The sequence below is a fragment of the Poeciliopsis prolifica genome, unplaced genomic scaffold, assembly GCF_027474105.1.
Source record: "Poeciliopsis prolifica strain line A6 unplaced genomic scaffold, Auburn_PproV2 SCAFFOLD035, whole genome shotgun sequence".
NCBI classification, from domain to species: Eukaryota; Metazoa; Chordata; class Actinopteri; order Cyprinodontiformes; family Poeciliidae; genus Poeciliopsis; species Poeciliopsis prolifica.
The window spans coordinates 5,567,490-5,591,008 of NW_026562410.1; the positions used below are offsets into that span (position 1 = coordinate 5,567,490).

The 23,519-nt window shown below is 42.1% G+C and overlaps 3 protein-coding genes across 7 annotated transcripts; 2 read left to right on the plus strand and 1 right to left on the minus strand.

Annotated features, from left to right (window-relative positions):
* The first annotated feature begins 212 nt into the window (after positions 1-212).
* LOC129374203 (placenta-specific gene 8 protein-like) lies at positions 213-3,046 on the plus strand. The gene is made up of 5 exons (XM_055052485.1): positions 213-343; positions 480-589; positions 1,247-1,371; positions 2,510-2,618; positions 2,692-3,046. The coding sequence occupies exons 2-4, from the start codon at positions 505-507 to the stop codon at positions 2,612-2,614; spliced, it is 315 nt and encodes a 104-aa protein (XP_054908460.1). The 5' UTR covers positions 213-343; positions 480-504; the 3' UTR covers positions 2,615-2,618; positions 2,692-3,046.
* Positions 3,047-3,796: 750 nt separating this feature from the next.
* Positions 3,797-8,637, minus strand: cops4 (COP9 constitutive photomorphogenic homolog subunit 4 (Arabidopsis)). The gene is made up of 10 exons (XM_055052456.1): positions 8,466-8,637; positions 7,679-7,758; positions 7,424-7,575; positions 6,887-6,990; positions 6,645-6,798; positions 6,393-6,543; positions 5,514-5,684; positions 4,551-4,666; positions 4,349-4,433; positions 3,797-4,019 (listed from the first exon to the last, which is right to left on the minus strand). Exons 1-10 carry the CDS (start codon positions 8,537-8,539, stop codon positions 3,886-3,888), a joined length of 1,221 nt encoding a protein of 406 aa, XP_054908431.1. The 5' UTR covers positions 8,540-8,637; the 3' UTR covers positions 3,797-3,885.
* Positions 8,638-9,189: 552 nt separating this feature from the next.
* Positions 9,190-23,517, plus strand: lin54 (lin-54 DREAM MuvB core complex component). 5 transcript variants are annotated; one of them, XM_055052373.1, is made up of 17 exons: positions 9,190-9,317; positions 11,250-11,980; positions 13,913-14,024; positions 14,107-14,237; positions 16,627-16,782; positions 16,907-17,108; positions 17,461-17,531; positions 17,623-17,820; positions 17,899-17,990; positions 18,131-18,202; positions 19,000-19,102; positions 19,198-19,335; positions 19,423-19,625; positions 20,131-22,854; positions 22,925-23,013; positions 23,153-23,192; positions 23,392-23,517. In XM_055052373.1, exons 2-14 carry the CDS (start codon positions 11,279-11,281, stop codon positions 20,330-20,332), a joined length of 2,382 nt encoding a protein of 793 aa, XP_054908348.1. In that variant the 5' UTR covers positions 9,190-9,317; positions 11,250-11,278; the 3' UTR covers positions 20,333-22,854; positions 22,925-23,013; positions 23,153-23,192; positions 23,392-23,517. The 5 variants fall into 5 exon arrangements, with proteins under 5 accessions (XP_054908348.1, XP_054908351.1, XP_054908347.1 ...); XM_055052376.1 differs by having other exon boundaries at positions 20,131-23,072; XM_055052372.1 differs by having other exon boundaries at positions 20,131-23,013.
* The last annotated feature ends 2 nt before the right edge of the window (positions 23,518-23,519 follow it).

The following is a 23,519-nucleotide window of genomic DNA, read 5'->3' on the forward strand; positions in this document are numbered from 1 at the left end:
TCTTTCACACACCTTCAAACCTCCTTCCAGGATTTGTCTCAAACTGCTTCAGTTTGATGCCGTCACGCCCAACGGGGAACGTCACATGAGCTGTAAATGTCTCCGGAAAAAGACACAAGTGGAAAATAACAGAAAGAGGAAACTACCTTAACTACCTTACAGTGGGGCGTGTCTTGTGATCGATTTTCCAGAACCATTTCGCCACAGTTGGGCAGGTGTCACACGCAGGCGGACCCAGACAGCCACCTTCGGTCGCTCATAAAAAGGCCGTCGTCTCCTGCTCTCTTACCTGTCGCCCAGGAGATTAACTCAGCTGCATCGTCGTCCTTCTGATCTCCACCTGGTAAGACTTACTCTTCTGACCGCCTCCCTGGAAGCCGCCGTTTCCACGCCGTTTGATGCTTGAGGCGAGGAGAGATTGACGGAGACCTGTGAGGGATGAGATTTAGGTGATTTAGGATTCTCTTCATCACACACAGAGAGAAGTTTCCCATCGTCGTCATCATGGCTGTGACCAACCAACCAGGCAGATACGAGCCCTCTAACTTCCAGACCAGTCTGTTCGACTGCTGCGATGACGTTGGAACCTGTAAGGAGCTTTCTACTCCTTTTTTTTTTTTTTTTTTTTGATCATTTTCAGCATTTTTTAATTGTTGAAATTACAGCTGGATTACATTAATAAGAAGAAGTTAAGTCTGCAACAGTTAAATGTTAATGTTCAGCAGTGTTCTATGTAAAAACTACAGCATTCAGTGACTGATGCAGTTCGTATTTTCAACAACAGATGACAAAACTTACAGTTTTTTTAAGTTTTTGAATGTGATGTGAGCAGAGTTGCTTTACGACTATAGCAACGTTTTTCTGCCTGCCATCACCACTTATAGCTTTAAGAAATACATTTGATAATGCTCCTGTACTGCTGCTGTGGAAACGACACAGGCATTTTGTTTGCAAGTTTGCGAAAGGTCACTGGACAGCAAGCGCCACATTTATGTTTCACACTTTACAATATTTCTCTGTTGCAATTTCAGCGAGAAAAAAAAAGAAGCAATCAGAAGGTGCTAAAAACGCAAAAATATCTCTTGAACTTTTTCATATTTCGTCACGCCACAAGAGCCAAGATTTCTGCTTCTTACCATTTGCCTATCGTTACCAAAGTGGTGCATAGAAGTTCTTATGTATTTTCTTTTACAGTGGCTTCTTTTCTTGATATATTTCAACATATTTCATCTCATTGTGCCTTAAGGTTGCTACGGGTGCTTCTGCTTCCTGTGTCTCGGCTGCTCCATCGCCAGAGACATGCAAGAGTGCTGCCTGTGCGGCATCGGCATGACGATCCGCAGCGTCTACAGAACCAGATACAACATCAGGGTGAGCTCCCGAAGCAACGCCAGCACGTCCAATTCACAACTTCCACTGTAGGAAGTTAGAGGAGAATGTCCCATTAAAGGGAGCTTTGGGAAACGGTTCAAATGAATGCACCTGAAAGAACCCAGAAATGCAATTTGACAAGATGGATTCAATTTAATATTTAAATGACTGTTTCAGAGCATGGGTGGTTAAAGTAAGTATCTTTTTAGCAACTTCAAAAGTTGGTTGAATAATTATCTGTCCATCCTCACAGTGTAAGAATGGCATGGAGCCCACAGGGCCCAGGGAACCATTTATGAGATGAGGGACATTACTGTCGCCACATTGGCATCTTTCCACATAGTGACATCACTTTAAACAAACTTTTAAAGAATAAATGCGTCTAAAAACGCTCACGTTTTACCTCCACAAGCTAAAAGTGTCGTGTTCTTGCAGTATTTTCCCAGGAAGTTTAGCTGCATTGTCAAGATAATGTATTTATTTTGGAATTATCCGGCATTTTGTACTGGGTGGGAATCACAACTGGTTTGTTGTTCTTACTTTAAAATGGACTTAACGGGGCAGTAGCCCAGGGCTCTCATTTTGGGGGGGTGGCCCCTAAAGATTTTTTTTCCCATTTCTTTCACGAATACATAGGCCTGCCTGTCGCAATAAGCAATAAATCAATCCATCGCACGATGACTGAAAACTTGCTCGATAATTTCGCGATTTGTAAATTTTTTATTCATTTATTTTTTTCCTGCAAGATTTATCTTTTTTTTCTTTCTGCCAAAAACTGGATGATCAAAAAGCCTTTGGGTTTGGTGAAAAGCGAAGACTGAAAGTGTTTTTTTATTTTATTTTATTTTTTTTTTAGGAAAATCTAGTCAACCAAAAACATGCAGAAGCTGCAGGAACCTCTTTTGTTTCCCAGTTCCTGTTTAAAGCCTGTATAAATTTACAACCCCCTGCTGAGCGCACGCCACATTTATGTCCACACAAACTGGACTTCCTCCTGGCATCCATGCTTCTTTTTTTGTGTTTTTTTTTTTTTTTTTTTGCTATTGTTTTTATTGTTTAAGCGGGCTTATTCTTGACCTCTTGACCTCATCGGGTCGGTCAGGAGGGAGCGGCCTCTCACAATGTTGTGCTCCTGCAGGGGTCGCTGTGTTGGGATTACCTGGCGGCCGGGTGCTGCCCGCTGTGCGCCACCTGCCAGCTGAAGCGGGACATCGACCGCAGAAAGGAGCAGGGCATCTTCTGACCAGGTGAGCGGAAACCATCCGGCGTTTGCGTCATTATGAGGGCGAAACTGACGCGCGTTTCCTCTGTGACTTGTAGACGTGACGTCATGACGACGGAGAAGCCGTAAAGCCCCCCATCTCGCCTCACACTGGACTGATGAAGAGGAGCCTTTCTTTCTCTCTTGATTTCGAAATTCTGTTTACGACGTTGTTTTTTGTGTTTTTTTTCTACGTTGTCATTCACCTTTTCCACCAGTAACCTCGTGATTCTTTTTTTCCTTCATCCTCTGACCTTTGCTCCACATTTATCTCCTGCCGAGTTATGATGTATAATAGTTCGATATCATGTTGTAAAACTCTCCATCTGTCAACACCAGCTTGTAAAAAATGTCGTCATCTTCCACAGGAAGGCACTGAAAGCTTGATTTTAAATTAAATGGTTTTAATGGACACTGAGCTCTTTGTGTTTCTGCTCCTGAATTCTCTTTCGTTTTCCGAGTCTACAAAATATCCTGTCTTACATTTTCCGGTCCCCCCACCCCCTCTTTTTTTTTTTTTTTTTTTTTTTTTTTAAGAAAAAAAAAACTTTGAAATTTTTAGATTCAGCTAATAAATTTCTAGAACGTTTCTGAGATAAACCTCAAAATGTTATTTATTTTTCGTTTTTGGGTTGACATTTACTCTTCACTGTTTCCTTCTCCTATTCTCTATTTTGTATTGAGAATATTCTATGTATTAATAGTCTCAATACCACGGGAAGATCTTTTTGGACAATTTTTCCTCCTCCTCTTAAATAACTACCAGGCAACGGGGAAAATGACCCACACCTACATGACCCTGCTCATGTCAGATGTTTTTATGGTGTCATAATCCCTGGATGATATGAGTTAAGAGCCAAACTCCTGCTTTAATAGAGCTGTCCACGTTTACCAATGATCCATGAAGTTTAATTTTGAATAATGTTTCTCTTTCACGACTTTTAAAACTATTTAGCTCAACAGGTGACTTTTAACTTTAGATTTATCTCTCTTACCAACAAGTATTCACCAGCCTCTGACGCGGCTCGTTGTCAACCTTATTACATATGAGATTGTTAACATGTTAATTATTAGTCGTTCTTCCTCCATGGCTGGAGGATTGTTGTTATTTAAACAATATCCATCATAAAAAAATAAATAAATGAAAATACAAACAACATGAAGTTCTTCTCGGGTGTTTTAATAACTGGGGCTTCAGAAATGACACTGCTTGAGCAGGAAGATGGAGGTAGGCGGGGGAGGCGTGCTGATGTTCACTGGGTCATCTGGGCTTCCATAGTCTGAGCCGCCCACTCTGGAGCCGCCTGGCGAATCTTCTCCAGCAGGTTGTTGACTTGAAAACACAGAGACTGGATCTGCTTGTCCCAGGTGGGTAGGGGCTCCCGGGCTGCCAGAGACACAGAGAACAACCAGGTGAAGGACGACATGCAGGCAGCTTAATGAGGCTGCCCCCTTCAGGACGCAAGACGGAACAATTTTGCTAGTGCAAAATGGTCCATTTTGCTCGGTGCAAAGGCAACTTTTTTGCTCTCTTGGACACACTGAACTGAAATGCCAATATCCCCCATTGGGGACGAATAAATTCCCAAGAGGTTATATCACCTGCATGATGGGATGGGGAGGGGGACAATTTTTTGCCCCGATCTTCCCCTCATGACAATCTTAGAACTCGGCGATAATCATAACCGATCATCCTGCCAGATCACAGAGACTCACTTTCAAAGTGAACGATGCCGTCTATCTGGTCAATGAAGCCGTTCATGCGTCCCTCAGTGATCATCTGAGAAGCAATCTTCTCAGCCTAGACACAGAGACGCTGTTTGCTTATTGCCGGTGAAACACGTAACCTGTAGGACAACACGCACATCCGCAACAGAGCAATGTGCTCTGTTTGAACATGAGAACGCTAAGCCGTCACCTTCGCCGGGGGGATTTCCAGCAGCGCTCCCAGCTCCTCGAACGTGATGTTGTTGTAGAGTTTGCTGGCCGACAGCAGGTTGTGCTCGATCACGGCTCTGTCCAGGATGCTGGAGCCTGAAACGAGAGAGTTCCTCTAGCCAGTTTGTCAAGCTGTTGCCAAATTTGTAAAGTTAGAAAAAAAAAGAAAAAAAAAACATATCCGTATCGATTCTTTAAATAAAAGTTAGATGATATTGTTGCCATTTGTGTTTCTGGAAGGGGAGGGTCTTGGCTGCGTGACAGTGATGCAGCAGAGGATTGTGGGTTTTTTTTCCTAAAGCACAGAAGCAATATCAGCACTATGGTTGTTTTTTCAAAGCATAGAAAAATTTATGTATAGATAAATATTGGATAGAATCATTGGCTCAAATTTTTAGAACGGCGCATCCAGAAGGACTATATTTCATTTTCTTGTAAGAAGGATCGGTTCCAATCGCTTTTGTTTGTCCCTTTAAATTTTTCAGAAAAAGAAATTGGACTTTTTGAATGTGTATGTTTGGTTTTCAATGAAACACACAGACTGTCTCAAGTTTAAAGTTCCCTGAAAATAAAACGACTAAAACTAAAAGCGGTAAAATACCCAAAGAAATCTGCCAACACTAAATCTGCTTATTACTGTTATCGTCAAAAACCATCAGATCTGAATCAAAACTCTGTTCGGACTAAGATGATTAAAAAGTTAATCTGCTGTGGATGCGATCATAACTGCTCATGTTTGATGAGCTTTGTTTGCATATGATAAGATAAAACTTTGTTGAACTATGCTAAGGACCAAATTATCTAAGGACTCATAAAAAAACTAAAAAAAAAAGGTTGGTCACAGTTGGTGTAAAGCACGGTTAAGCAACGTATGAGTTTCTGTTGTGTAAAAAAACAACGACAACAACAGAAAAAAAAAAAGAAATCGGTCCTGTGTTGTTACCGTCTGCCGTTGTGGCTTTCTGATGGGGCATCAGCATCGCAGCGAACTCTTGCAGCTGGTTCCCTCTGATGATGCGGTCCAGGTACATCTTCTCCAGGATCCCGTAAGCGGCCAGCTGCTGGCAGCGCTCGTCTTTGAAGAGGGTGGCCAACATACGGGAGCGCTGCTGTCCTGCGGCGGATCAAAAACAGAATGTTGGGAAGCATGACACAAAAAAAAAACAGAAAAAAAAAAAGAAGCGCTATCGGGCAAAGTTATCAAGTTTTCAAAATACCAGAATCGGCTCGATAAGTAAAACTGGCCGATATTAACAACCGACAATTATTTCCATCTTGTTTGTGTTTCTCAAGAGGAAGGTGGCAGGGTTGGTCATGTGGTATTTGCAGTAGCCAGAATTAGCAAGACATTTTTTTTGGCGAAGCGCTTTAGCTAACTTTGAAAACAACTAGCATACTTGACTTCCCCTAAATAAATGTTTCCAATAAATCCTAATCCTAATCCTCTAGGCTGCCTGGTAAACTCAGTTTAAATAAAGCTCGACTATCTGTGTTGAAGTTTTGGTTAGTGAAGCCTGTTTTCATGCTCTTATTTTGAAGTCTGTTTACACAGCAGTCCTGTTTCCTCTCCTCACAATCTCTCTTTTGTGTTTCGCCAAGGAACTTTATTGACCGTTAGTGGCGAGTACGCTACAAATGAATAAATGTTTATGTTTCGTTTTTTGATTAAGATTGGTATATATTGATTATTGGCCAGCAATAGTAATATGGAATATACTGACCGAAATGTTCATATTAATGCATCCTTAATATAACGACAAGCAAGGAAAGACCTGATGAGATCATTTCTGAAAAATGCGAGTCAAAGTCAGATGTTCTGTACCTGCGGAGGCCAGGATGGTGCAGTTCAGGGCGTGTTTCAGCGCCTCCAGTCGTTCACTTTCGTGGACGATAGACTTATAAGACAGCTCGTTGTATCTCTGCGCAGCTTCAATGAACTTCCTCCTGAAATCAAGGACTCTGGCGTAGCACACCTGGCAAAGAGCAACAGCTTTAGTCGCAGTACAACAGGCGGACAGACTTCACCGTGAAGACTTCGCACCCCGGCTGTGTTTTCGATGAAGAGATGGCGCACCTTATAGTGGATCTGCAGCTGTTCGTTCGACGACTCATTCTGAAGCAGCGAGGCTCTGTTGATGTAGGCCTCCGCTTGCACAGGGTCGTCGTCTTCTAAGTAGAGCCTGGCAATTTTTAGGTACGTGTCCAACTTATAGTCGACGTTATACTGTCTGCGTTTAGGGGAGCAGCAAAGAGGCGTTCAAATAACGTGAAACTTTTCCAGACATCTGAATGTTGATCTGTAAACGAACTGCGTACTTTTGCCCGGTTTCCAGAGGAATGCCAACTAAAACTTGCGCGGCGTTTCTCCAGTCTCCCTCCTTTTCATAAATGGTTGCTAAGTGCTGTCTGATTGACGCCACCTGAAGACACAGGAGCATTATTTAGCCATGCACATTTTCTTTAACATTACAAGGAATTAAAGCTGAAGGATGCAACTTTCATAAGAAATATATATATTTTTTTTTTACATATTTGTTTAAATTGTCACTCCCCGTTAGCAGAGCCTGTTGTGAACGTTAAGGTTAGTTAGCAGATGACGGCGGTTTTACTGTAACGGTGAATTGTTTCTCAGCACGTTTACGAGGATGTTTGACAACACTAAGACCCGCCCTCTGGCTCTGATTGGTGGTTTTTAACCGGGAGCGGCGGAGAAGTTGAATCTTTTCACAGATTATCCGTGCAATCTTCTACCGTCACGACGTGGTGACAGTTTTAACAAATATGTGAAAAAAATACTTTTACAAACAAAAGGAAATCTCCGTGGAGGTTGTGGGAGAACATAAAGAAATCTACCTGCTCCTCAAAGGAGATGACCCTCGGCTGGATCTTTTCCAAGGTGAAGTGATACACCGCTTTGGCCGTGGCGTCCGGCAGGTTGGGCAGGTGCGTGCAGAAGTCGGTCAGCAGCTGTCTCGAGATGACAAGGCTGACGTTCTCATTGACCACTGCCGAAAACAAAACAAAAAGCGTGACATTTCACAGTCGCTCGACAAAAAACAGACTTGTAGATAAGGCTGGCCACAGGAGAAAAACATCCGTAATGCATACTCGCTTCGACAAAGGCCTTCAAGGACTCCAGCTGCTCTGCATCCGTAAGCTGAATGGCTTTCTCCAAAATCTGTCGGTATCTGCAGAGATTTTACCGATCACACGCACTATTAAGGTTTCTTGTGGAAGTCTTCTTAAAAATGTGACATAAATGTTTCATGTTAAGGTAATGAGAAGAAACAAACAGTTCAGCAAGAAAGCTGGACATACCAATCACCAGGCCAGTGATTGAAATTGATCATTTTTCTGCAAGTCAAAAGTCCTGATCAACTCAACATCCGACATGTCCTTGTAGTTTAAGTCATTCACTCTTAGAACAATAAAAGAATCGCCACTGACTGCTTTTTGGGGATACAGACAGCAAGTGAAAATGGAAGTTCAATAGCATCTTGTACAGTATTTGTCGGTCTTCATAAGAACATACACTCAGAAGATTTTACCCACAATATCTGCGGATCATTTGACATTTAGTAATTGTAACTCGTTTTAGTTTTTTTTTATTACTACCTGCAAATTAAAAAGCAACATTAGCTTCCATGCAAGTCAGCAAGCATCGCAAAAGTACATCAATAACCCAGAGTAACCTCTTGCTTCGTGAACACAAAATACTCTTAAATTACACTGTCAGACTGAAGCGTTCAGTCTAACGAATTGCTAGGTGGCTAATAAAACTGAGTGAATGATATTAGCATAGCTAAGTCTAACAAAGCTACATTGCTGCTAGCTAAACACGAATGCGGCGTTTCTTATTAGCAGCTTGTGTCATTGTCCGCTGATAGCTACGTACTTGGCAGCAAGGTCCTTGTGAGATCCGGTTGAATTCATCAACTGTGCAAGCTCCTGTCTCACTTCGGCCGCCATCGTAGCGAAATGTGTTGCTAAAAAAAATGTCAACAACAGCCGGTTTGCTAGCCTCTCTTCTCTGCGCGTGTGCGGGCTGGAGGTGCGTGCGCCGTCAGTCCTCCTGCGAGTCACATGAGCGCGCACGCTGAACGCTCTGACGTAAGGGACTGACTCTGACTACTGACCAGGAGAGAGTAATTTGTCCATATTATACAGGTACAATGTCTCCCACAAAAGTTTTTTTTGGTAGTTGGAGCGTCTGATGCTGTTTCTGAAAAAATAAATTAAAAACAAGGGGCAATTGAGGCCAGAAAATATGACCAGGACTAAAACCATGCCCACACCATAATTAAGTGGATTTGAAAGTTTTTTTTTTTTTTTTTTTTTTTTTTTTGGACTAAGTGAGTAGATCGAGCAAAGACCGAACACACGGCCTGACCAATACATCATCATAAATGTTTTGGAATGTCCTTGTTGGTGCTATTTCTCCACTTTCATGGGTTTTAAAGTGTACATTGCAATTCTTTATAAAGGAAACCTGCTTAATATCACCGGTGTTTCGAATTTATATATTTCTAAAATGCGTTTCAGATTTGTGACGACGTTAATTACATTTCGATTATGAGTAAAAAGCGCGCTGTACCTTTAAACAAAGTGTCACTGTGACGTCGAACGTGGAGGGCGTGGCCGCTCTGTGAAATGTCAGGGAGGAATGGCGCTCGGCGCGGTATTTTGAACAATCGCCTTTTCCTTTCCTCGCTTCACCTGGAAACGCTGCCCAGCGTTGAAATCTCGGGTAAGCACGGCTGCATATCGGCCTCCTCTACGCTTGGCTGCAGCGTATCCCACCGGAAGCTGCAAAGTTGAGGATGTAAATAATGTTGAGGTATAATGTTGTGCTAGCTAGCTCGGGTTAGCCAGCTCAGCAACTTCGCTAGTACAGTCAGTTTGTCCTGCCCGCTGGGCTGGCTTCATGAAGCTGCTGCTTCTGATCATAAAGATAGCCAGGAAGGCGCAGAGTCTCCATAGGAAGGATCGTGTACAGTAAGGTGAATGTTTAAACAATTTCGGGACAAAGGGAACACTTTTTTTCAATGTAGGATATTTTGTGAACCGTCTGGTTGGTTAACTTACCATAAAGTAAACGCTTCACCTGGACAATGACAGGTACGGTCGGTCTAGTGACGCAATTTTTGTTCTTTTAAGCGACTGACCTGTTTAATACAAGATGTGTAAATTATTGCTGATGAGCACAAGTCGAATCAGACTACACAGTGGAGCCTGTTTAATTGAAAACACACAGTTAGAGCAGCTTGAACTGGAACTGTACCAGTCCAAGCTGGCGTGCTTCTAAATGGATTTCTCAGGTGACAGGAGCAATTAATGAAAGCTAGCTTTGTTTACACTGTCAGCGTGTAGAAAGAATGTACCCCATCGCCGAGTGCACATTTCCAACAAGTTTCTTATTAATTTCCAGAGCTTGTTTCTAGGGTTTTTTTTTTTGTTTGTTTGTTTGTTTTTTTTGAACGAGTTGTCTCTGTAAAAGTAGACTGGGGGGGAGAATATGAAATGGACAATGTTAGCCGGAGAGCTAGCCGAGTTGATGACGAGGTAAAAATGGCGGATCTTTCGAAATCCAACTCCGGCCTGAAATAGTAACGCGGCGAGCTTGACGCTTTTCTCCCCCCGCCGTCTTTCAGCCCGAGCGACATCGCGTCTCGGGTTGTTTTTTTAACGCGGCCCGCGGCTGTCGGCTGCCCTTCCAGGCTCCTGGGGGGAAAACACTTGGAGCAGCGAGTGCGTCTATGTGGAGTAAATACGGGGCGGGAGGGACGGCGGGTGGCGGGGGGCTCATGTGTGAGCGTTTCGCTGGATTAACGTGGAGCAGAGTGCGGCAAAGACAAAGATACGCCGCAGATGAACGGCGCGGCCTAGCGGACCCGCCGTCAGCTGTCAAGCTTCTGTCAAGACCCGAAAGAGCCTCCAGCTCGTCACTGCGCTCGTTTCATCTTCCCTCCCTTTACAGGTCAAGTTCTCAAAGCGGGCATTTTTGGTGTCAGCTCCCCGGATAGCTGCGGCTTGGCTAGCTTTATGTTTGTTTTAACCCTCGGTGCGCGTCGCCGTCCCGATAATGAACCGTCCTCTTAATTTTGCCCCCATTGTTTTGGTTTCAGTTATCATGGCAAAGCAAGGGAGGCACTTTGGATTGCAGAAGAAAAACGAGCAGATAAATGCATTAAACGTGCAAACGAAGCATGACATCTAAAGACAAAAGCTATGGGTTGTGAATGTAAAACACATCTTGGATAGAAATGAGAAATGAATTGAGTCTCGGTCCTCAATAAGCGCATCTCTGCTCATATCCAACACCAGTACCAGCATTAAATGTTCATTGCAACTTTAAAGTTTGTGTGTCTTTGAAGATGTGTTGTTGTGCCATTGCCACATGACTGGAGCGGTCTCAAAACAACAATATTATTGATTATTGCTGTAACGTATGGGATAATTTATTGTCCAGCAAAGTTTATTACCATGACAGTGCATCAATAAAATAATAATAATGATAATGAATAATAATGAACTTCACTCATGAATTTGTTTTTTTTTTGTTGGCTTGTTTCTTTTTTGGGTATTTTATGGATTTGTTTGATTAGAGACTTGTATTCCATTCAGTTTTGACACGTCTAATAGAAAAGTTTTTTTTATTATTATTATTTTTTTTTTGTAGGCCTAACAGAGAGATAAGACACAGCAAGCATGGATGTGGTGTCACCGGAGCTCAACAGTCTCCTTCCTGATGAAATCATGGATACGGAGGCCATAGAGGAGGTCCCTCACTCCCAGCCGGAGCCCCCGCATGACACGTCTGTCCCCATGGAAACGGACGCTCCCGTGACATCGGAAAGTTTGAACATCTGCTCCAACGCCGCTCCGGCGGAGCACGTCCAGGCCGTGACCACCGCTGCGGCTGCCGACTCCGCCGCCGGGAGTCAGTCTTCCGTCACGACCTTGTTCACCATCAAGCCCGCCTTGGCTACTTCCACAGCTGCGACCAAAACCACAGACAGCCTCACCGGGACGACGGTTTCCACGAGCGGCACGCAGAAGCTCGCGACTTCGTTCGCCATTTCTGCCGCCAACCACCAGATCATCCTGAACAAGGTGGCCTCGGCTCAAGCCACGGAGGCGGCGAAAGCTGCAGCTGCGCCGGCCCAACTCATCAAGCAAGAAGGGCAGAAACTTTTGGTCACGACGATAGGGAAGTCGGGGCAGCCGATAGTGGTCCAGTTGCCCCACATGGGCAGCAAGCCCGGAGTTTCACAGACTTCTGGGGACGCGAAGTCTCCAGCGCCGCAGTTCAAAGTGGTGACTATCGGTGGGCGAGAGCTGAAACCAGTGGTGGGGAGCACTGGCAACCAGGTGACCACGTTACAGGCCCAACAGCTGAAGACCATGCAGGTAATAATGCTTAGTTTGGAACAACCACTGAGGATTTAACAGTTGTTAAAAAAACAACAGAGGATTGTTATTGATGACCTGCGTTAGCCAGTTTGACACTCTGCCTTCTGGTTGGAGAATTAAAGCCTGTCCTTCTTTCACCCGAGTGGTGAATGCACTGAAACATGATGACTGAAACAACCGACTGAACAAGAGCCAAAGTTTGCTCTACTGTCAGTAACTGTGTTTCCACTACAAATGTGCACAAAAACTTTGGTGATGTTCTGTCAGTTGTGAAAAAGCACAATTGTGCAATTGCTGTTTCCATTAAATAGGAAACGCAATGAAAATCACATCTGAATCAACATTTCTTCATGCTAGTCATTGAACATATCGTCTTCCTACTACATGCTGTCGTCTTCTGTTTCTTTTAGTAACATCCGGTTGTTGAGATATTTTCTTTATTTCCTCAACAGGCTAAGCTATCTACTACTCTAATTAGATTAGCACAGGTTCATGCAGCATTCTGCATGAATCTAAACTCTACTCTCTATTAAACATCTTCTCTGCTCATGTGCTTAACGTGTTCTGCTTTGTAAATATTGTTTCACACGCACAAAGGTTTAGTGGATTGCAGACCTGGCTGGTATAGTAACCAAAGACCTCTGTGTAAACAAACGCCAAATAGAGCCCAGCATACAGGGTTATGAATCATAAGAGGTTACAGAAAGTCTGTTACATGGATCCTTGTTAAGATGCCAGAAGTTTGTGAATTGCAACCTTCTCCCATGCAGTGCGACTCAGCTGAAAAGCAAACAACTCTTAGTGGAAGGGAAGAAAAAGCAAAAACTGCAACAGCCTGTTAGCATGAGGGTGTGCACCCTGATACTAATATGCTAATATGCTAATACTTGTTGGAGCGCCTTTTAAATCAGCCATCTTTGGTTGGAGCCTATCGGCATCACGCATCTCGACTTTGAAATATTTTCTCTGAATATATTTTACCCGGCAACAGCTCTCCACAACTCTGATTTGTATTCAAAGCCTCTTTATTATTATTATTAGTTATTTTATTTTTTTAAGTGATCTTACAGATTTATATTTTGCTACATAATATTTAAACATTTAAAAATGCCCTCGAAACATCAACAAAAGTCCAATTTATCTTCCAGCTAAATTTGTTATTGGGACAGACCTATTCAGCTCCACATTGCATCAGTCTTATGCTTTTGATTTGAATGACACTGAATATAGTTAGCAATATTGGTGAAAAACTTCTGGTATGAATGCATTAGGATTTTTTTTTTTATTAATTTTTTTTTATTAACAAACATCTGGTGTCTCCAAACATCTTGTCATGTAGGCCAAAGTCAAAAGCGTCAGTACTTAATCACTAAGATTACCAAAAATGTTGTGATTTAAAAAAACATACAATAAACTACAAACTATTATTTTATTGATTTTACTGTTTTAAATATATATATCACAATGGGATTGTAGATCCAAAACTAAAAATGTTTCTTGTCAGATCAAAAACATTCAGTTTGCTTGTCATTCTGGGCTCAAATGGAGAAAACTAAAACAATATTTAGTCTATTCTCTGTAATGAAAAGAGAATATTGCTCAGTTTTTATTTGAAAACACTTGCTGGAGTCAGCTGAGTTTTAATACAGCAATTGGGTGAATTTTAAGTGTATTTTGTACATAGATCCTGTACATAGACTGCCAATGAGGAATATGATCCTAATAACCGTGACGATGGAAAGAAACCAGAAAGCTTGAAAAGAATGATTACTTTCTGTTGTCTAACATTTATGTGTGTAGGTATGAATTTAAAAGTCGTAGTTTTGTGCTTTTTCTTTATCGGGGCTCCTCAAAAAAATCAGCTGCAAGTAACGCTGATTTATTATTTTCTTTCCTATTTTTTTTTTTTTAATTGCTCGCGTCCTTTAGATCCCCAAGAAAACACCAGCATCCTCAACCGCTCCAATCAAGTTCATAATCACAAAGACGGTCAACAGCAAAGGCCTGAGTCCTCAGACGTCGGTGACTCCTGTTATCGCAGGTAAGCGTCTCCTCTGACGCCAGGACTGCCTGCTGCATTCGATGCATGTCTGCTTCGTTAATGCCCCGCGGTGCGTTTCTAGGGCGCGTGGTGACACAAACGTCTCCGGTGATGTCGCCGAAAACCATCACGCTGTCCGAGCCCCACAACACTACGATCCAGAGCATTCCTGGCAAAAAGATCGCCATCTCGCCTCTGAAGACTCCCAGCAAGGTGAGCTGCTGGGAGAGCTGCTGGGTTCAGTGTGTTCAGGCTAAGGATGGTGCCAAACGCCGAGCTCTGAAGCCCGGTCAGGCCCGCAGCTGACGGTGCTTTTAGTTACTGATCATTGTATTGATTAATCTGGTGATTAATTGATTAATGAGATGTAAAATTGGCACATTCTGCAGATTTTTCACCTGACCACATATGCTTGTTTCATTTGGAATTAGAAATGTGTAACAAATTGCAAATAAGATCATTTAATTTGATAACTGGATGGTAAAAGGTGCTTAATAGGAGAGGCTGTTTTGTTTTTTGTTGTTTTACGCAACAGAGTTTCCCCCCTGAAAACTTGCGAGGCCTGGTGGTTGGGGCATAGGCAGTTATTCATCCAGTGTCCCGTTGTGTTTTTGAGTTAAAAAATGTCTAAAGTTGACAGGAAATTTGAAAATATCACTTGGCAATTACGTGTTATTGGAAGATTAATATCTGAACACCAGCTATAAAGTCTTAAAAAATGTAGACATTTAAAAAAACTCAAATAAATGAGCAATGCTAAGCTTAGGCCTGTCATGATAACAGATTTTGCTGGGCGATTGTCTCAAAAAAATTATTGCGATAAACAATAATATTGTTTGAAGACCTTTTTACATTGATTTAATGGAAATTACATAATAATACATGCGATTTCCTGCCACAGATAGATGCACTTTACTTTCAAAAGAACACTTAACACTGGGACTGATACACAAAATAAATAAAACAACCAAAAACAAAAATAGACGGAGACTGAAATAGATTCTCAGTCTCCATTAACAATAAATGTACTTGAATAAAAGCTACGTAAACAACATGAAGCCAAAGTGGAAATAAATACTGCATTCAACCAAAAGAGTACAGATTATGAAGTCTGTATAGTATATTGCCCTTCAGTAATAATTAGATTTAAATAGAGAAGAATCTGACTTGCCTGATGCAATAGTTCAAACTACAGGATTTTTTTTACCCCGAACGACAATCTTAGAACGTTCTTCGTTCTGAGATTGTCACTTGTGTGTTACGGTAGATCGCTCCTATCTAAATCAATGATTTATCCAGACTGGGAGCTGAACGCAGCCTGTTGAATGTGACCGGGAGCCAATCAGAAAGCGCGGATTCTCCTCCTGCTTTCTGAGGGGAAACGGAGGGAATCCCGAACAGCTGACACGGTGCAACCCGAAGTCCAGCAGACATCGGAAACAACATGAATGTTTATTCAACAGTTCGTGCAAAGAAAATATAAATAACTAGGGGAGGAGTTGGATTTCTACCAGAAAACCCGGTAACTTTTCAGCTGTTCTTCGTTAACGTGACATAAATAGGTTATAATGATTTTCATTCAGTCAGACTGACACTAGCTACATGCGTTGCAGGTAGATTGTAGTAAGGAATTGATTAATATTAGTGAACTGGATTTATTATTTTGTGTCCATTGTCGGACACAATACGGTTCGATCGAACCGTTATACCGAGGATTCTGTCGGCTAATGTCTCTCAGGTTTTGATAATGGGCCGACAATCGGTGACATAAGATCGTGCAGCGCGCTGGGCATTATACTAAGAAATAAGGAAGAGAGGGTGAGTGGAGAGCACTGGAGTTGAGCCTTTTTTCATTCAGTGTCATCAACAGTAAGAGAAAAAGGTAGGAAGAAAAGATATAGCCGATAATTGAAATGACATCTATAGTTTTAATTTATTGTGCGATTAATTGATTTATCATTTATCGCGACAGGCCTAGCTAAGCCTGGTGGGGGCATAAGTAAAGCCTGGTGGTCCGCCAGGCTGATAATACACTGGAGGAAACCCTGCACCATTACTGAATTAATTGTCAATTAATTGCTAACTTGAGTATAGAGACTCAAAAAAAGACCAATTGCTAAAGGAACAGCACACTCAGAGCAGTAATTAAACTAAAATTGTGCAAAAAATGTCTGCATTTTGCTTTGAAGATTTCAAAAATGATATTCTTTCTGTGTGAAAGCTCAAATCTCAAGCGCATATTTTGAGCTTCAATTGCTTTAAATTGTGTAAAAAGACAAAATCTTTTGGTAAGCACATTTTGCTATCCAATTATTGATCAAAACACTAATCAACAGATCAGCTCTTCACAGTGTTGATGTTAAGTAAAGCAGAAAGTAAAGTAAGTTTTTTTTTTTCTCTTTCTTTTTAGCTAAAATTATCAAGAGTACGCTAAAGGAATGCTATCATTGCATTTTATGCAATACAATATTCATATATATGTATATGTTTATAGATATTTTTTTATGTGTACCTAAAGATAAATCCCTTTTGTATTCAGAGAAAACCTAGCTATGACACTGATATGTAAATATTTAATCTGCATGTTATTTGTGTCGTCCAGGTAACCGTGGTGTCTGTGGCTTCCCCGCCGTCCAACACCAGCCAGAAGTCGGTAGCTCTGCCCGTCAATGTCGCACTTGGCCAGCAAATTCTTGCAGTCCAGCAGTCGGCGCCTGCATCTCCGGTCAAGGTGGCCACCAGCCAGACGACGGCGCAGGTGAGGCCACCTGCTGCATGTCTGCAGAATCCCCTGCTCTCTCTTTATTCCAGTTATGGGTTTTCTGCTCAATGACCCCGCAATCATCAACCTCGCTCTGTTGCTTCTTTCTGAACCGCCTCAGAACATTAAGCCTGTCCAGTCCGTCGCCGTGGGAGGAGTGGGCAGCCCCCAGTTCAAGACCATTATCCCTCTGGCCACCCAGCCGAACGTGCAGCAGATTCAGGTGCCGGGGAGCAGGTTTCACTACGTCCGCCTCGTCACGGCGACCACGGCCAGCGCGGTGGGCCAGCCCAGCACTCCCAACACCAGCTCAGTGCCCACGGGTAAACTCTACACTCCTTCTGCTTCATCTGCTAATTCAGAGCTAGCTTCCTTGTGTTGGCAGGAAATGGGGACGAAACGATTAATCGCGATGAATCAACTATTGAAATGATCGTTAACAAATTTGGTAATCAGTTAATCGTTAACTGGAGAATACAGTGAACAACTGCATTTAAGAATTGAAAAGGGAATTTAAATATTTATTTGTATTTCAAGTATTGTTAATATTTTATAAAAGGCTTAAAACCCTACAGAATGTGCCAATTTTAGTCTTATCTGATTAATCGGCAATTAATCGATTATTAAATTAATCGTTTAAAGCGTGTTATAGTGTGCGTGTTTTATGTTTTCCAGGTAAACCTATCGTGGTGAACACCGGAGCGGTCAGGATGTCGGTCCCAGTCGTCCAACAGACAATGAAACAAGTAAAGCAGACGCCGTGTGGTCGCTGGTTTCTGGGGGGGTTTGTGTGTGCGGATTTCCCTAAGCTGTCCTCTTGCATTCTGCTGCCTGTAGGTGGCGCCTAAGCCGTTGACATCTGCACCACAAGTGGTCACTGCCACTCAGGCGCAGCAGCGGCTCATCATGCCCGCCACCCCTCTGCCCCAGATCCAGCCCAACTTCACCAACCTGCCCCCAGGGACCGTCCTCACATCTGCCCCCGGTGGCAGCAACGTGGGTTACGCCGTTGTTCCAGCACAATACGTCACACAGGTTAGCACTACTTTTCTTTATTGGTTTTCTTGAAGCATTTGTAGAACATTTCTGATGTGGGAACGTCTTCTGCTGCAGCTCCAGCAGTCACAGTTTGTGACGCTCGCCAGCAGCTCTAGTTTTCCTGCGTCCAGCAGCATCCAAACTCAGGCCAAACTCCCTTATAATGGGTAAGACAGGACAGCTTTTATTTTATTTGGCCTTTATAGTTATTGTTTATAGATTGTATTTACTTTGTCTCTAACGATGTTAGACGCCATACTTGTTCTCTTTGATTTGTCCGTGTTGTAATATAATCGTTGCTTTAAAGCGTGTCGGCAGCAGAGACGACCTCAAGACCCAGAAAACCATGCAACTGCACCAAGTCACAGTGCCTCAAGCTGTAAGTCTGACTGGTTTTGCTCCGTCAATGTGGTAGTGGGACATGTGTTCACTGTCAGGGTTCATCCAGCGTCCTGCAAAGTGTCGAATTAGCTTTCATCACTTTCAAGATCTGGAGAAGAAAGAATGAGCGAGGAAAAGAAATTACACAATAATGGCTGATTTTTTTTTTTTAATTAATTTTTTACATTGAATCATAATAAGCTTTTTATGTTTAAATTGCCTCATCACAAGGTAAACTTTTTTTCGTTATGATTGTGGTTTTTGACGATCGATTAGTCATATAACAAAGTAATATGATCTCCAATTTCAATTCTGATCATTAAGATTTTTTTGTAATTGCAATTTTGTTCAGAGATATTTTAATGCATTTTATTTATGGTTGCAGGTGTGTGTGTGGTTTTTATGTTAGTTTAATTTGTAGTTTTTAGTTGTTTTTTAATTTTAGCATATGTAAAATGTTTTCCAGTCTTGAATATTGTTTACTAAATGAATGTTTATCAGTAAAGAGAGTGAACATGCATTATTAATGAGTTCCATATTATATTACATTACTTTTTGTAGGTGTTCCTCTAAAAATTGTGTAATTTAATAATAATTGTGAGTTTATTGCTATTTTTTTCTCTCTTTATTTTGCAAATACCGTCCAAAACTTTGGATTTAAATGATGCCAACTCCCACCTGCAGGTGGCAGAATTTCTTTACTTCTGCTGCCTCAGACTTGATGTCGAGTTCTTAGACAATTTTAGCGGAGGAGCAAAGCATCAAAATTAATTTATTTCATGTTTCCTCCCTCAGGTACTGTGACTGCTTTGCAAACGGAGAGTTTTGTAATAACTGTAACTGTAACAACTGCTTCAACAACCTGGAGCACGAAACGGAACGACTCAAAGCCATTAAGGTAGTTTCCAGGTTTGGTGTCTGCAGGGATACTGTCTCTTAAACCGTTTGATGGATACTGAGAGGATACTGTTTGTTTTTTGTTTTTTTTTACAGACCTGCTTGGACAGAAACCCAGAGGCCTTCAAACCTAAAATTGGCAAAGGCAAAGAGGGCGAGTCGGACCGCCGGCACAGCAAAGGCTGCAACTGCAAGCGGTCGGGCTGCCTGAAGAACTACTGCGAGTGCTATGAGGTCTGTGTACCGCCGTCTCATTCAAAAAAACAAAAAATCCCTTTTTTTTTCTCTCCTTTTTAATGACGTTTTTTTCTCATCTTGAAGGCAAAGATCATGTGCTCGTCCATCTGCAAGTGTATCGGTTGCAAAAACTTTGAGGAGAGCCCGGAGAGGAAGACGCTCATGCACCTTGCTGACGCGGCAGAAGTGAGGGTCCAGCAGCAGACGGCAGCCAAGACCAAACTGTCCTCACAGATCTCAGACCTGCTGATGAGGACGACTCCCATTATATCAAGTGGAGGCGGGAGGTACTCAAAACACTTCCGTCCTTTTCTAACGTTTACTTCAATAGAAATGCAGCTATCAGTTTATTTTGTTTTGTTTTTTTGCCATTTCATATCCAAAATCGGTTTTAAGAACTATAATATATGAAAATGTACAGTTTAAAAATGTTTGTTTTGAGCCTTTCTGCTGCGATCAGTCGTTAACTTAATTGAAAATTGAAGTGAGTCGCCATTATAAGATCTATCAGAAACGGCGTTCCTCTGGGGTGTGTTCTTGCCACCCTTCTTCTCTAGTGTAATCCAGGAGTGATGGACGTTCCGTCTAATCAAAATCTGTATCGTCATCTTCGTAAAATAATGAAAGGCAGTTTAATTTAAATCTTTATCATTGCCTAGCCTGCAGCTGCCACTGTAAAATGACATCGTCCATCTTAGTTCTGCAAACATTTGAACTTGAGGAAGAAAAAAAAATCAACACGAATAAACGTGCCGTTTTGCTTATACCTCTGTCTTTTCTTTCCTGCCGCAGGCTGCCGTACACGTTCGTAACGAAAGAAGTGCTGGAAGCGACGTGCGAGTGTTTACTAGAGCAGGCCAAACGGGCCGAACAGACTCGTCAGCCTCAGGCGGAGGCGGAGAGGGCGATCCTGGAGGAGTTCGGACACTGCCTCATGAGCATAATCAGCTCTGCCGGGAAAGCTAAAACAGACTGCGCCTCCATCAACTGCTAGGCCAAACTCTTCTGGCTCTCTGTCCGCAAACTCTTGGGCAAGGAAGAGCCGGACCATCTGGCTGCCCTCCGGAAACGCTGAAAGCGGAGAGATCCTCCAGACTGCTGGAGTTAAGCTGCATTAATAGACTTGAGCTGGAAAACAAAAGGACAGAGCACACTGCCTCCGAAACATGAACTTCAGCCCGATTTCTTGCCCTCTAAGGGCTCTCCGGATCTCCTCTCCTCTCTGTTTTTGTTTTGTACACTCTATTCTTTTGCCATCCTGACATTTTCCAAGAACTGTTTTATGTCAACAGTTTATCTTTGTTCATCAGTAGACGAACTATCTTTTTTATATTTATTTTAACAAATCTTTGTAATCAAGTGTGAGTGTTAATATGCAAGGTTTAGAGCTCTGCAGTCTGTCGATTATTAACTGAGGCTAGGCTAAGCTATTCCAGCAGCAGAAAGTGGAGATTTTCTACAGGTGTACAGAGAGATAAAAGGAGAGAGAGAGAGAGAGAGAGAGAGAGAGAGAGAGAGCCCTCCTCGTAGCAGCTGAACACACTCAGACTGATAGAGTTCCACATTTTCCCCAGGTGCTCTTTTGTGCTTTATTAAACGCATACTGCACATGAACTCACAGCTGACTTGAGAAAACATTAGATCCATGTCATATTGACAAATTACTGGGATGTACACCAGCTGTTTTCGTCCGACTACAACTTTAGTTTTAACCCTCCCGCGGTCGTAAAAGAGTAAATTAACACCCTTCGCGTGGTCCGGCGGGCTCGCACTAATGTGTGCGGTGCGTGGTTTCGGGAAGTGACGGTCTTCTTGCATCAACTCGGAAGCCCGGCTGTGACGTCGGCTGCAAACGACACATCGCTGGCTTTGCTCGCACGCTGACGCAAGCTTTAAAAAGCGCGACGGCCGCGGGGAGGTTAAAAGCAACAGGCCCTCACTGCTCAGAAACCCAGAATTCAAACAGAACTTTGCAACAATAGAACCACACTAAAAATACGGTCAGTAGGTTAAATACGTCATACTGGACGTTCACAGCCAAGATGACTTTTGTTCCGGTTTTTGAAATGAACTTTCCAGGTTTACTTGCTGCATTTGTTCAAAAAAAATAATGTATAAACCCATGCCACCTTCCACAAACAGTCTAATTTAGGGACGCACCAATATGAAAATTTTGACCAATACCAATATTGATATTAAGCTTGGTGTTATGGTTAATTAACCAATATTTATCGTTGTTTACTTCAGCTATGCAGCCCTCAATCCTGCCCTGTATTCCCATTCCTCTTCTTTTACAGAATATGTCACAATAATTTCTAGACATTATTTACATATTTGATACGGTTCATATTTGATTATATCTGGACTGTTATAACACTTCATGACTCAATAACTTTTTCTCTGGGACTATTTCAATTTCTATCATCAGTACAACCCCTCCTCAATTAGTAGCTCCTCTTTTTTTTGTATTGCTTTGCAAAGTAGCTTGTTTGTGCATTGCTTCAACTCCTCTCTCATTCCATTCCATATACGCTCCACAAATTGATACACATACTCCTCCTTGCAGTATGAACAGTGTTATCTTTTTGTTAATTAAGTTGACCTCTTAAATTGTACCTCCTCTTCTCCGTCACTAAACATTTGTTGAATGTTTCCAGGAAGTAAACCGATTCTGTGTTATACCCCGAACTTCCACTCGACCAAAATGAGGGTGTTTTTCTTGAGGTCATGTTGAGTTTTTGCCTTTTCAGGTGTGGTAATATCAGAGATGATATGAAACAAGAGGAGCCTTGTGATTAAGTATGTGATGCGTTTTGCCCAAAATTGAAATTGTCTTTGCTAGTTTTAGCAAAGACAATTTGCTAAAACTTACTTCATTTTGAATTTCCAGCAGATTTTATGAGCCGGTGTCACACGGAGATGTTTAATTTCAAATGCTTTCACCCGCTTCAATATGATCAATTTATTTTTTTTACTATTGTATGTGCAGAAATATTGCGGCTTTAAAATTACACATGCTGAGGTCTCGTGTCGCCCTGGGTGGTTGCCCATGTCAGAAATCGCCAGTTGTTGAATTTTTGTCTGCGTTTGAAACACTTCAATGGATTATAACTATTTTTATTCCATTTTTACAAAAATGGCCCCTAAATCAGGTTCATATGCAGTCACCATTGTATTTAGTTAACAGGGTGCAACACACTCTTCCCCACCAGGTAAGAATGTTTGCACGTGTCAACGTGAAAAGAAGCTAGTTTGCTGAATATTTGATTTTCCAATGCCACCACTTGATGGCAGTGTTCTGCCAGTAGCAGACCAACAGTACGGACGACTACGTCACCGCGCAGCTCACAATGATACGTTGATGATATCCATTAAATTACTCTTGGGATGCGAGCCTTTTTTTTTCGATGAATTATCATAACTCATGAAAATACTTTGCTAACAAAAAAAGAAACGGAACACGAGCATGACGCGTCTCGGCACATTCCAGCCGCTACGTGGCGGTAGCGGCAGAAAGTGAGTAAATTAGAGCTGCAGGTGGGTGGCAACACCTTGGTTGTCGCTGCTGACAACCATTAATCCACAGTAGAAGAAGAGGAAGGCGGAAAAGGACGGCTTGGACAACGTGCAGCGGCAGCGTGTTGGAGGAGTCCGAGAGTTTGTCTTTCTACCTGGGTATTAAAACGTTTAGTTGCCATTTCTTCGCTTATTATGTGTATTTTAAGCACGTTTGTGTAAGAGACTAAATATTCCTCAACATTGAGTTAATTAGAACATTTCTTGTTAAAGCGTCTGACCTCATTTTGTTTTCTAGAATATGTTGATCAAGAGGAGCTGATTTTCCATTCTTACAGGTACGTATTGTCATCGGTTATGTTTCTGCCATGTGCATAGCTGTCCCAATGATTATATCAATCACTACCCATCTGACCCATACACATGCATGTATGGGAGAGATTATAGATAAAGATTAAAATGAGGGTATTTTTCCTAAGGTCATGTTGAGGTTTTGCCTTTTCTACACCAATTAACATTTCCTCATTGTTCTTTCAGAGTTGGCCTGGTTTGCAGAATACAGAGTTGGAGATGAGTCACTGGACATCTGGGTGGTGTTGACAAAAATGGACCACTTTGTCTTTTGTTTTTCTTTGTAATTTAGCAAATAAAATTTGAAGTAGACA

Coding starts and splice junctions, on each gene's coding strand:
- LOC129374203 (XM_055052485.1), top strand. CDS start 505: ATGGCTGTGACCAACCAACCAGGCAGATACGAGCCCTCTAACTTCCAG. Junction 590..1,246: donor CTGCGATGACGTTGGAACCT/GTAAGGAGCTTT, acceptor TTGTGCCTTAAG/GTTGCTACGGGTGCTTCTGC. Junction 1,372..2,509: donor GAACCAGATACAACATCAGG/GTGAGCTCCCGA, acceptor GTGCTCCTGCAG/GGGTCGCTGTGTTGGGATTA.
- cops4 (XM_055052456.1), bottom strand. CDS start 8,539: ATGGCGGCCGAAGTGAGACAGGAGCTTGCACAGTTGATGAATTCAACC. Junction 5,685..6,392: donor CACCATCCTGGCCTCCGCAG/GTACAGAACATC, acceptor GATCCGCCGCAG/GACAGCAGCGCTCCCGTATG. Junction 4,667..5,513: donor GAAAGCCACAACGGCAGACG/GTAACAACACAG, acceptor CTCTCGTTTCAG/GCTCCAGCATCCTGGACAGA.
- lin54 (XM_055052376.1), top strand. CDS start 11,279: ATGGATGTGGTGTCACCGGAGCTCAACAGTCTCCTTCCTGATGAAATC. Junction 14,025..14,106: donor GGTGACTCCTGTTATCGCAG/GTAAGCGTCTCC, acceptor GTGCGTTTCTAG/GGCGCGTGGTGACACAAACG. Junction 17,991..18,130: donor GCCAAACTCCCTTATAATGG/GTAAGACAGGAC, acceptor GTTGCTTTAAAG/CGTGTCGGCAGCAGAGACGA.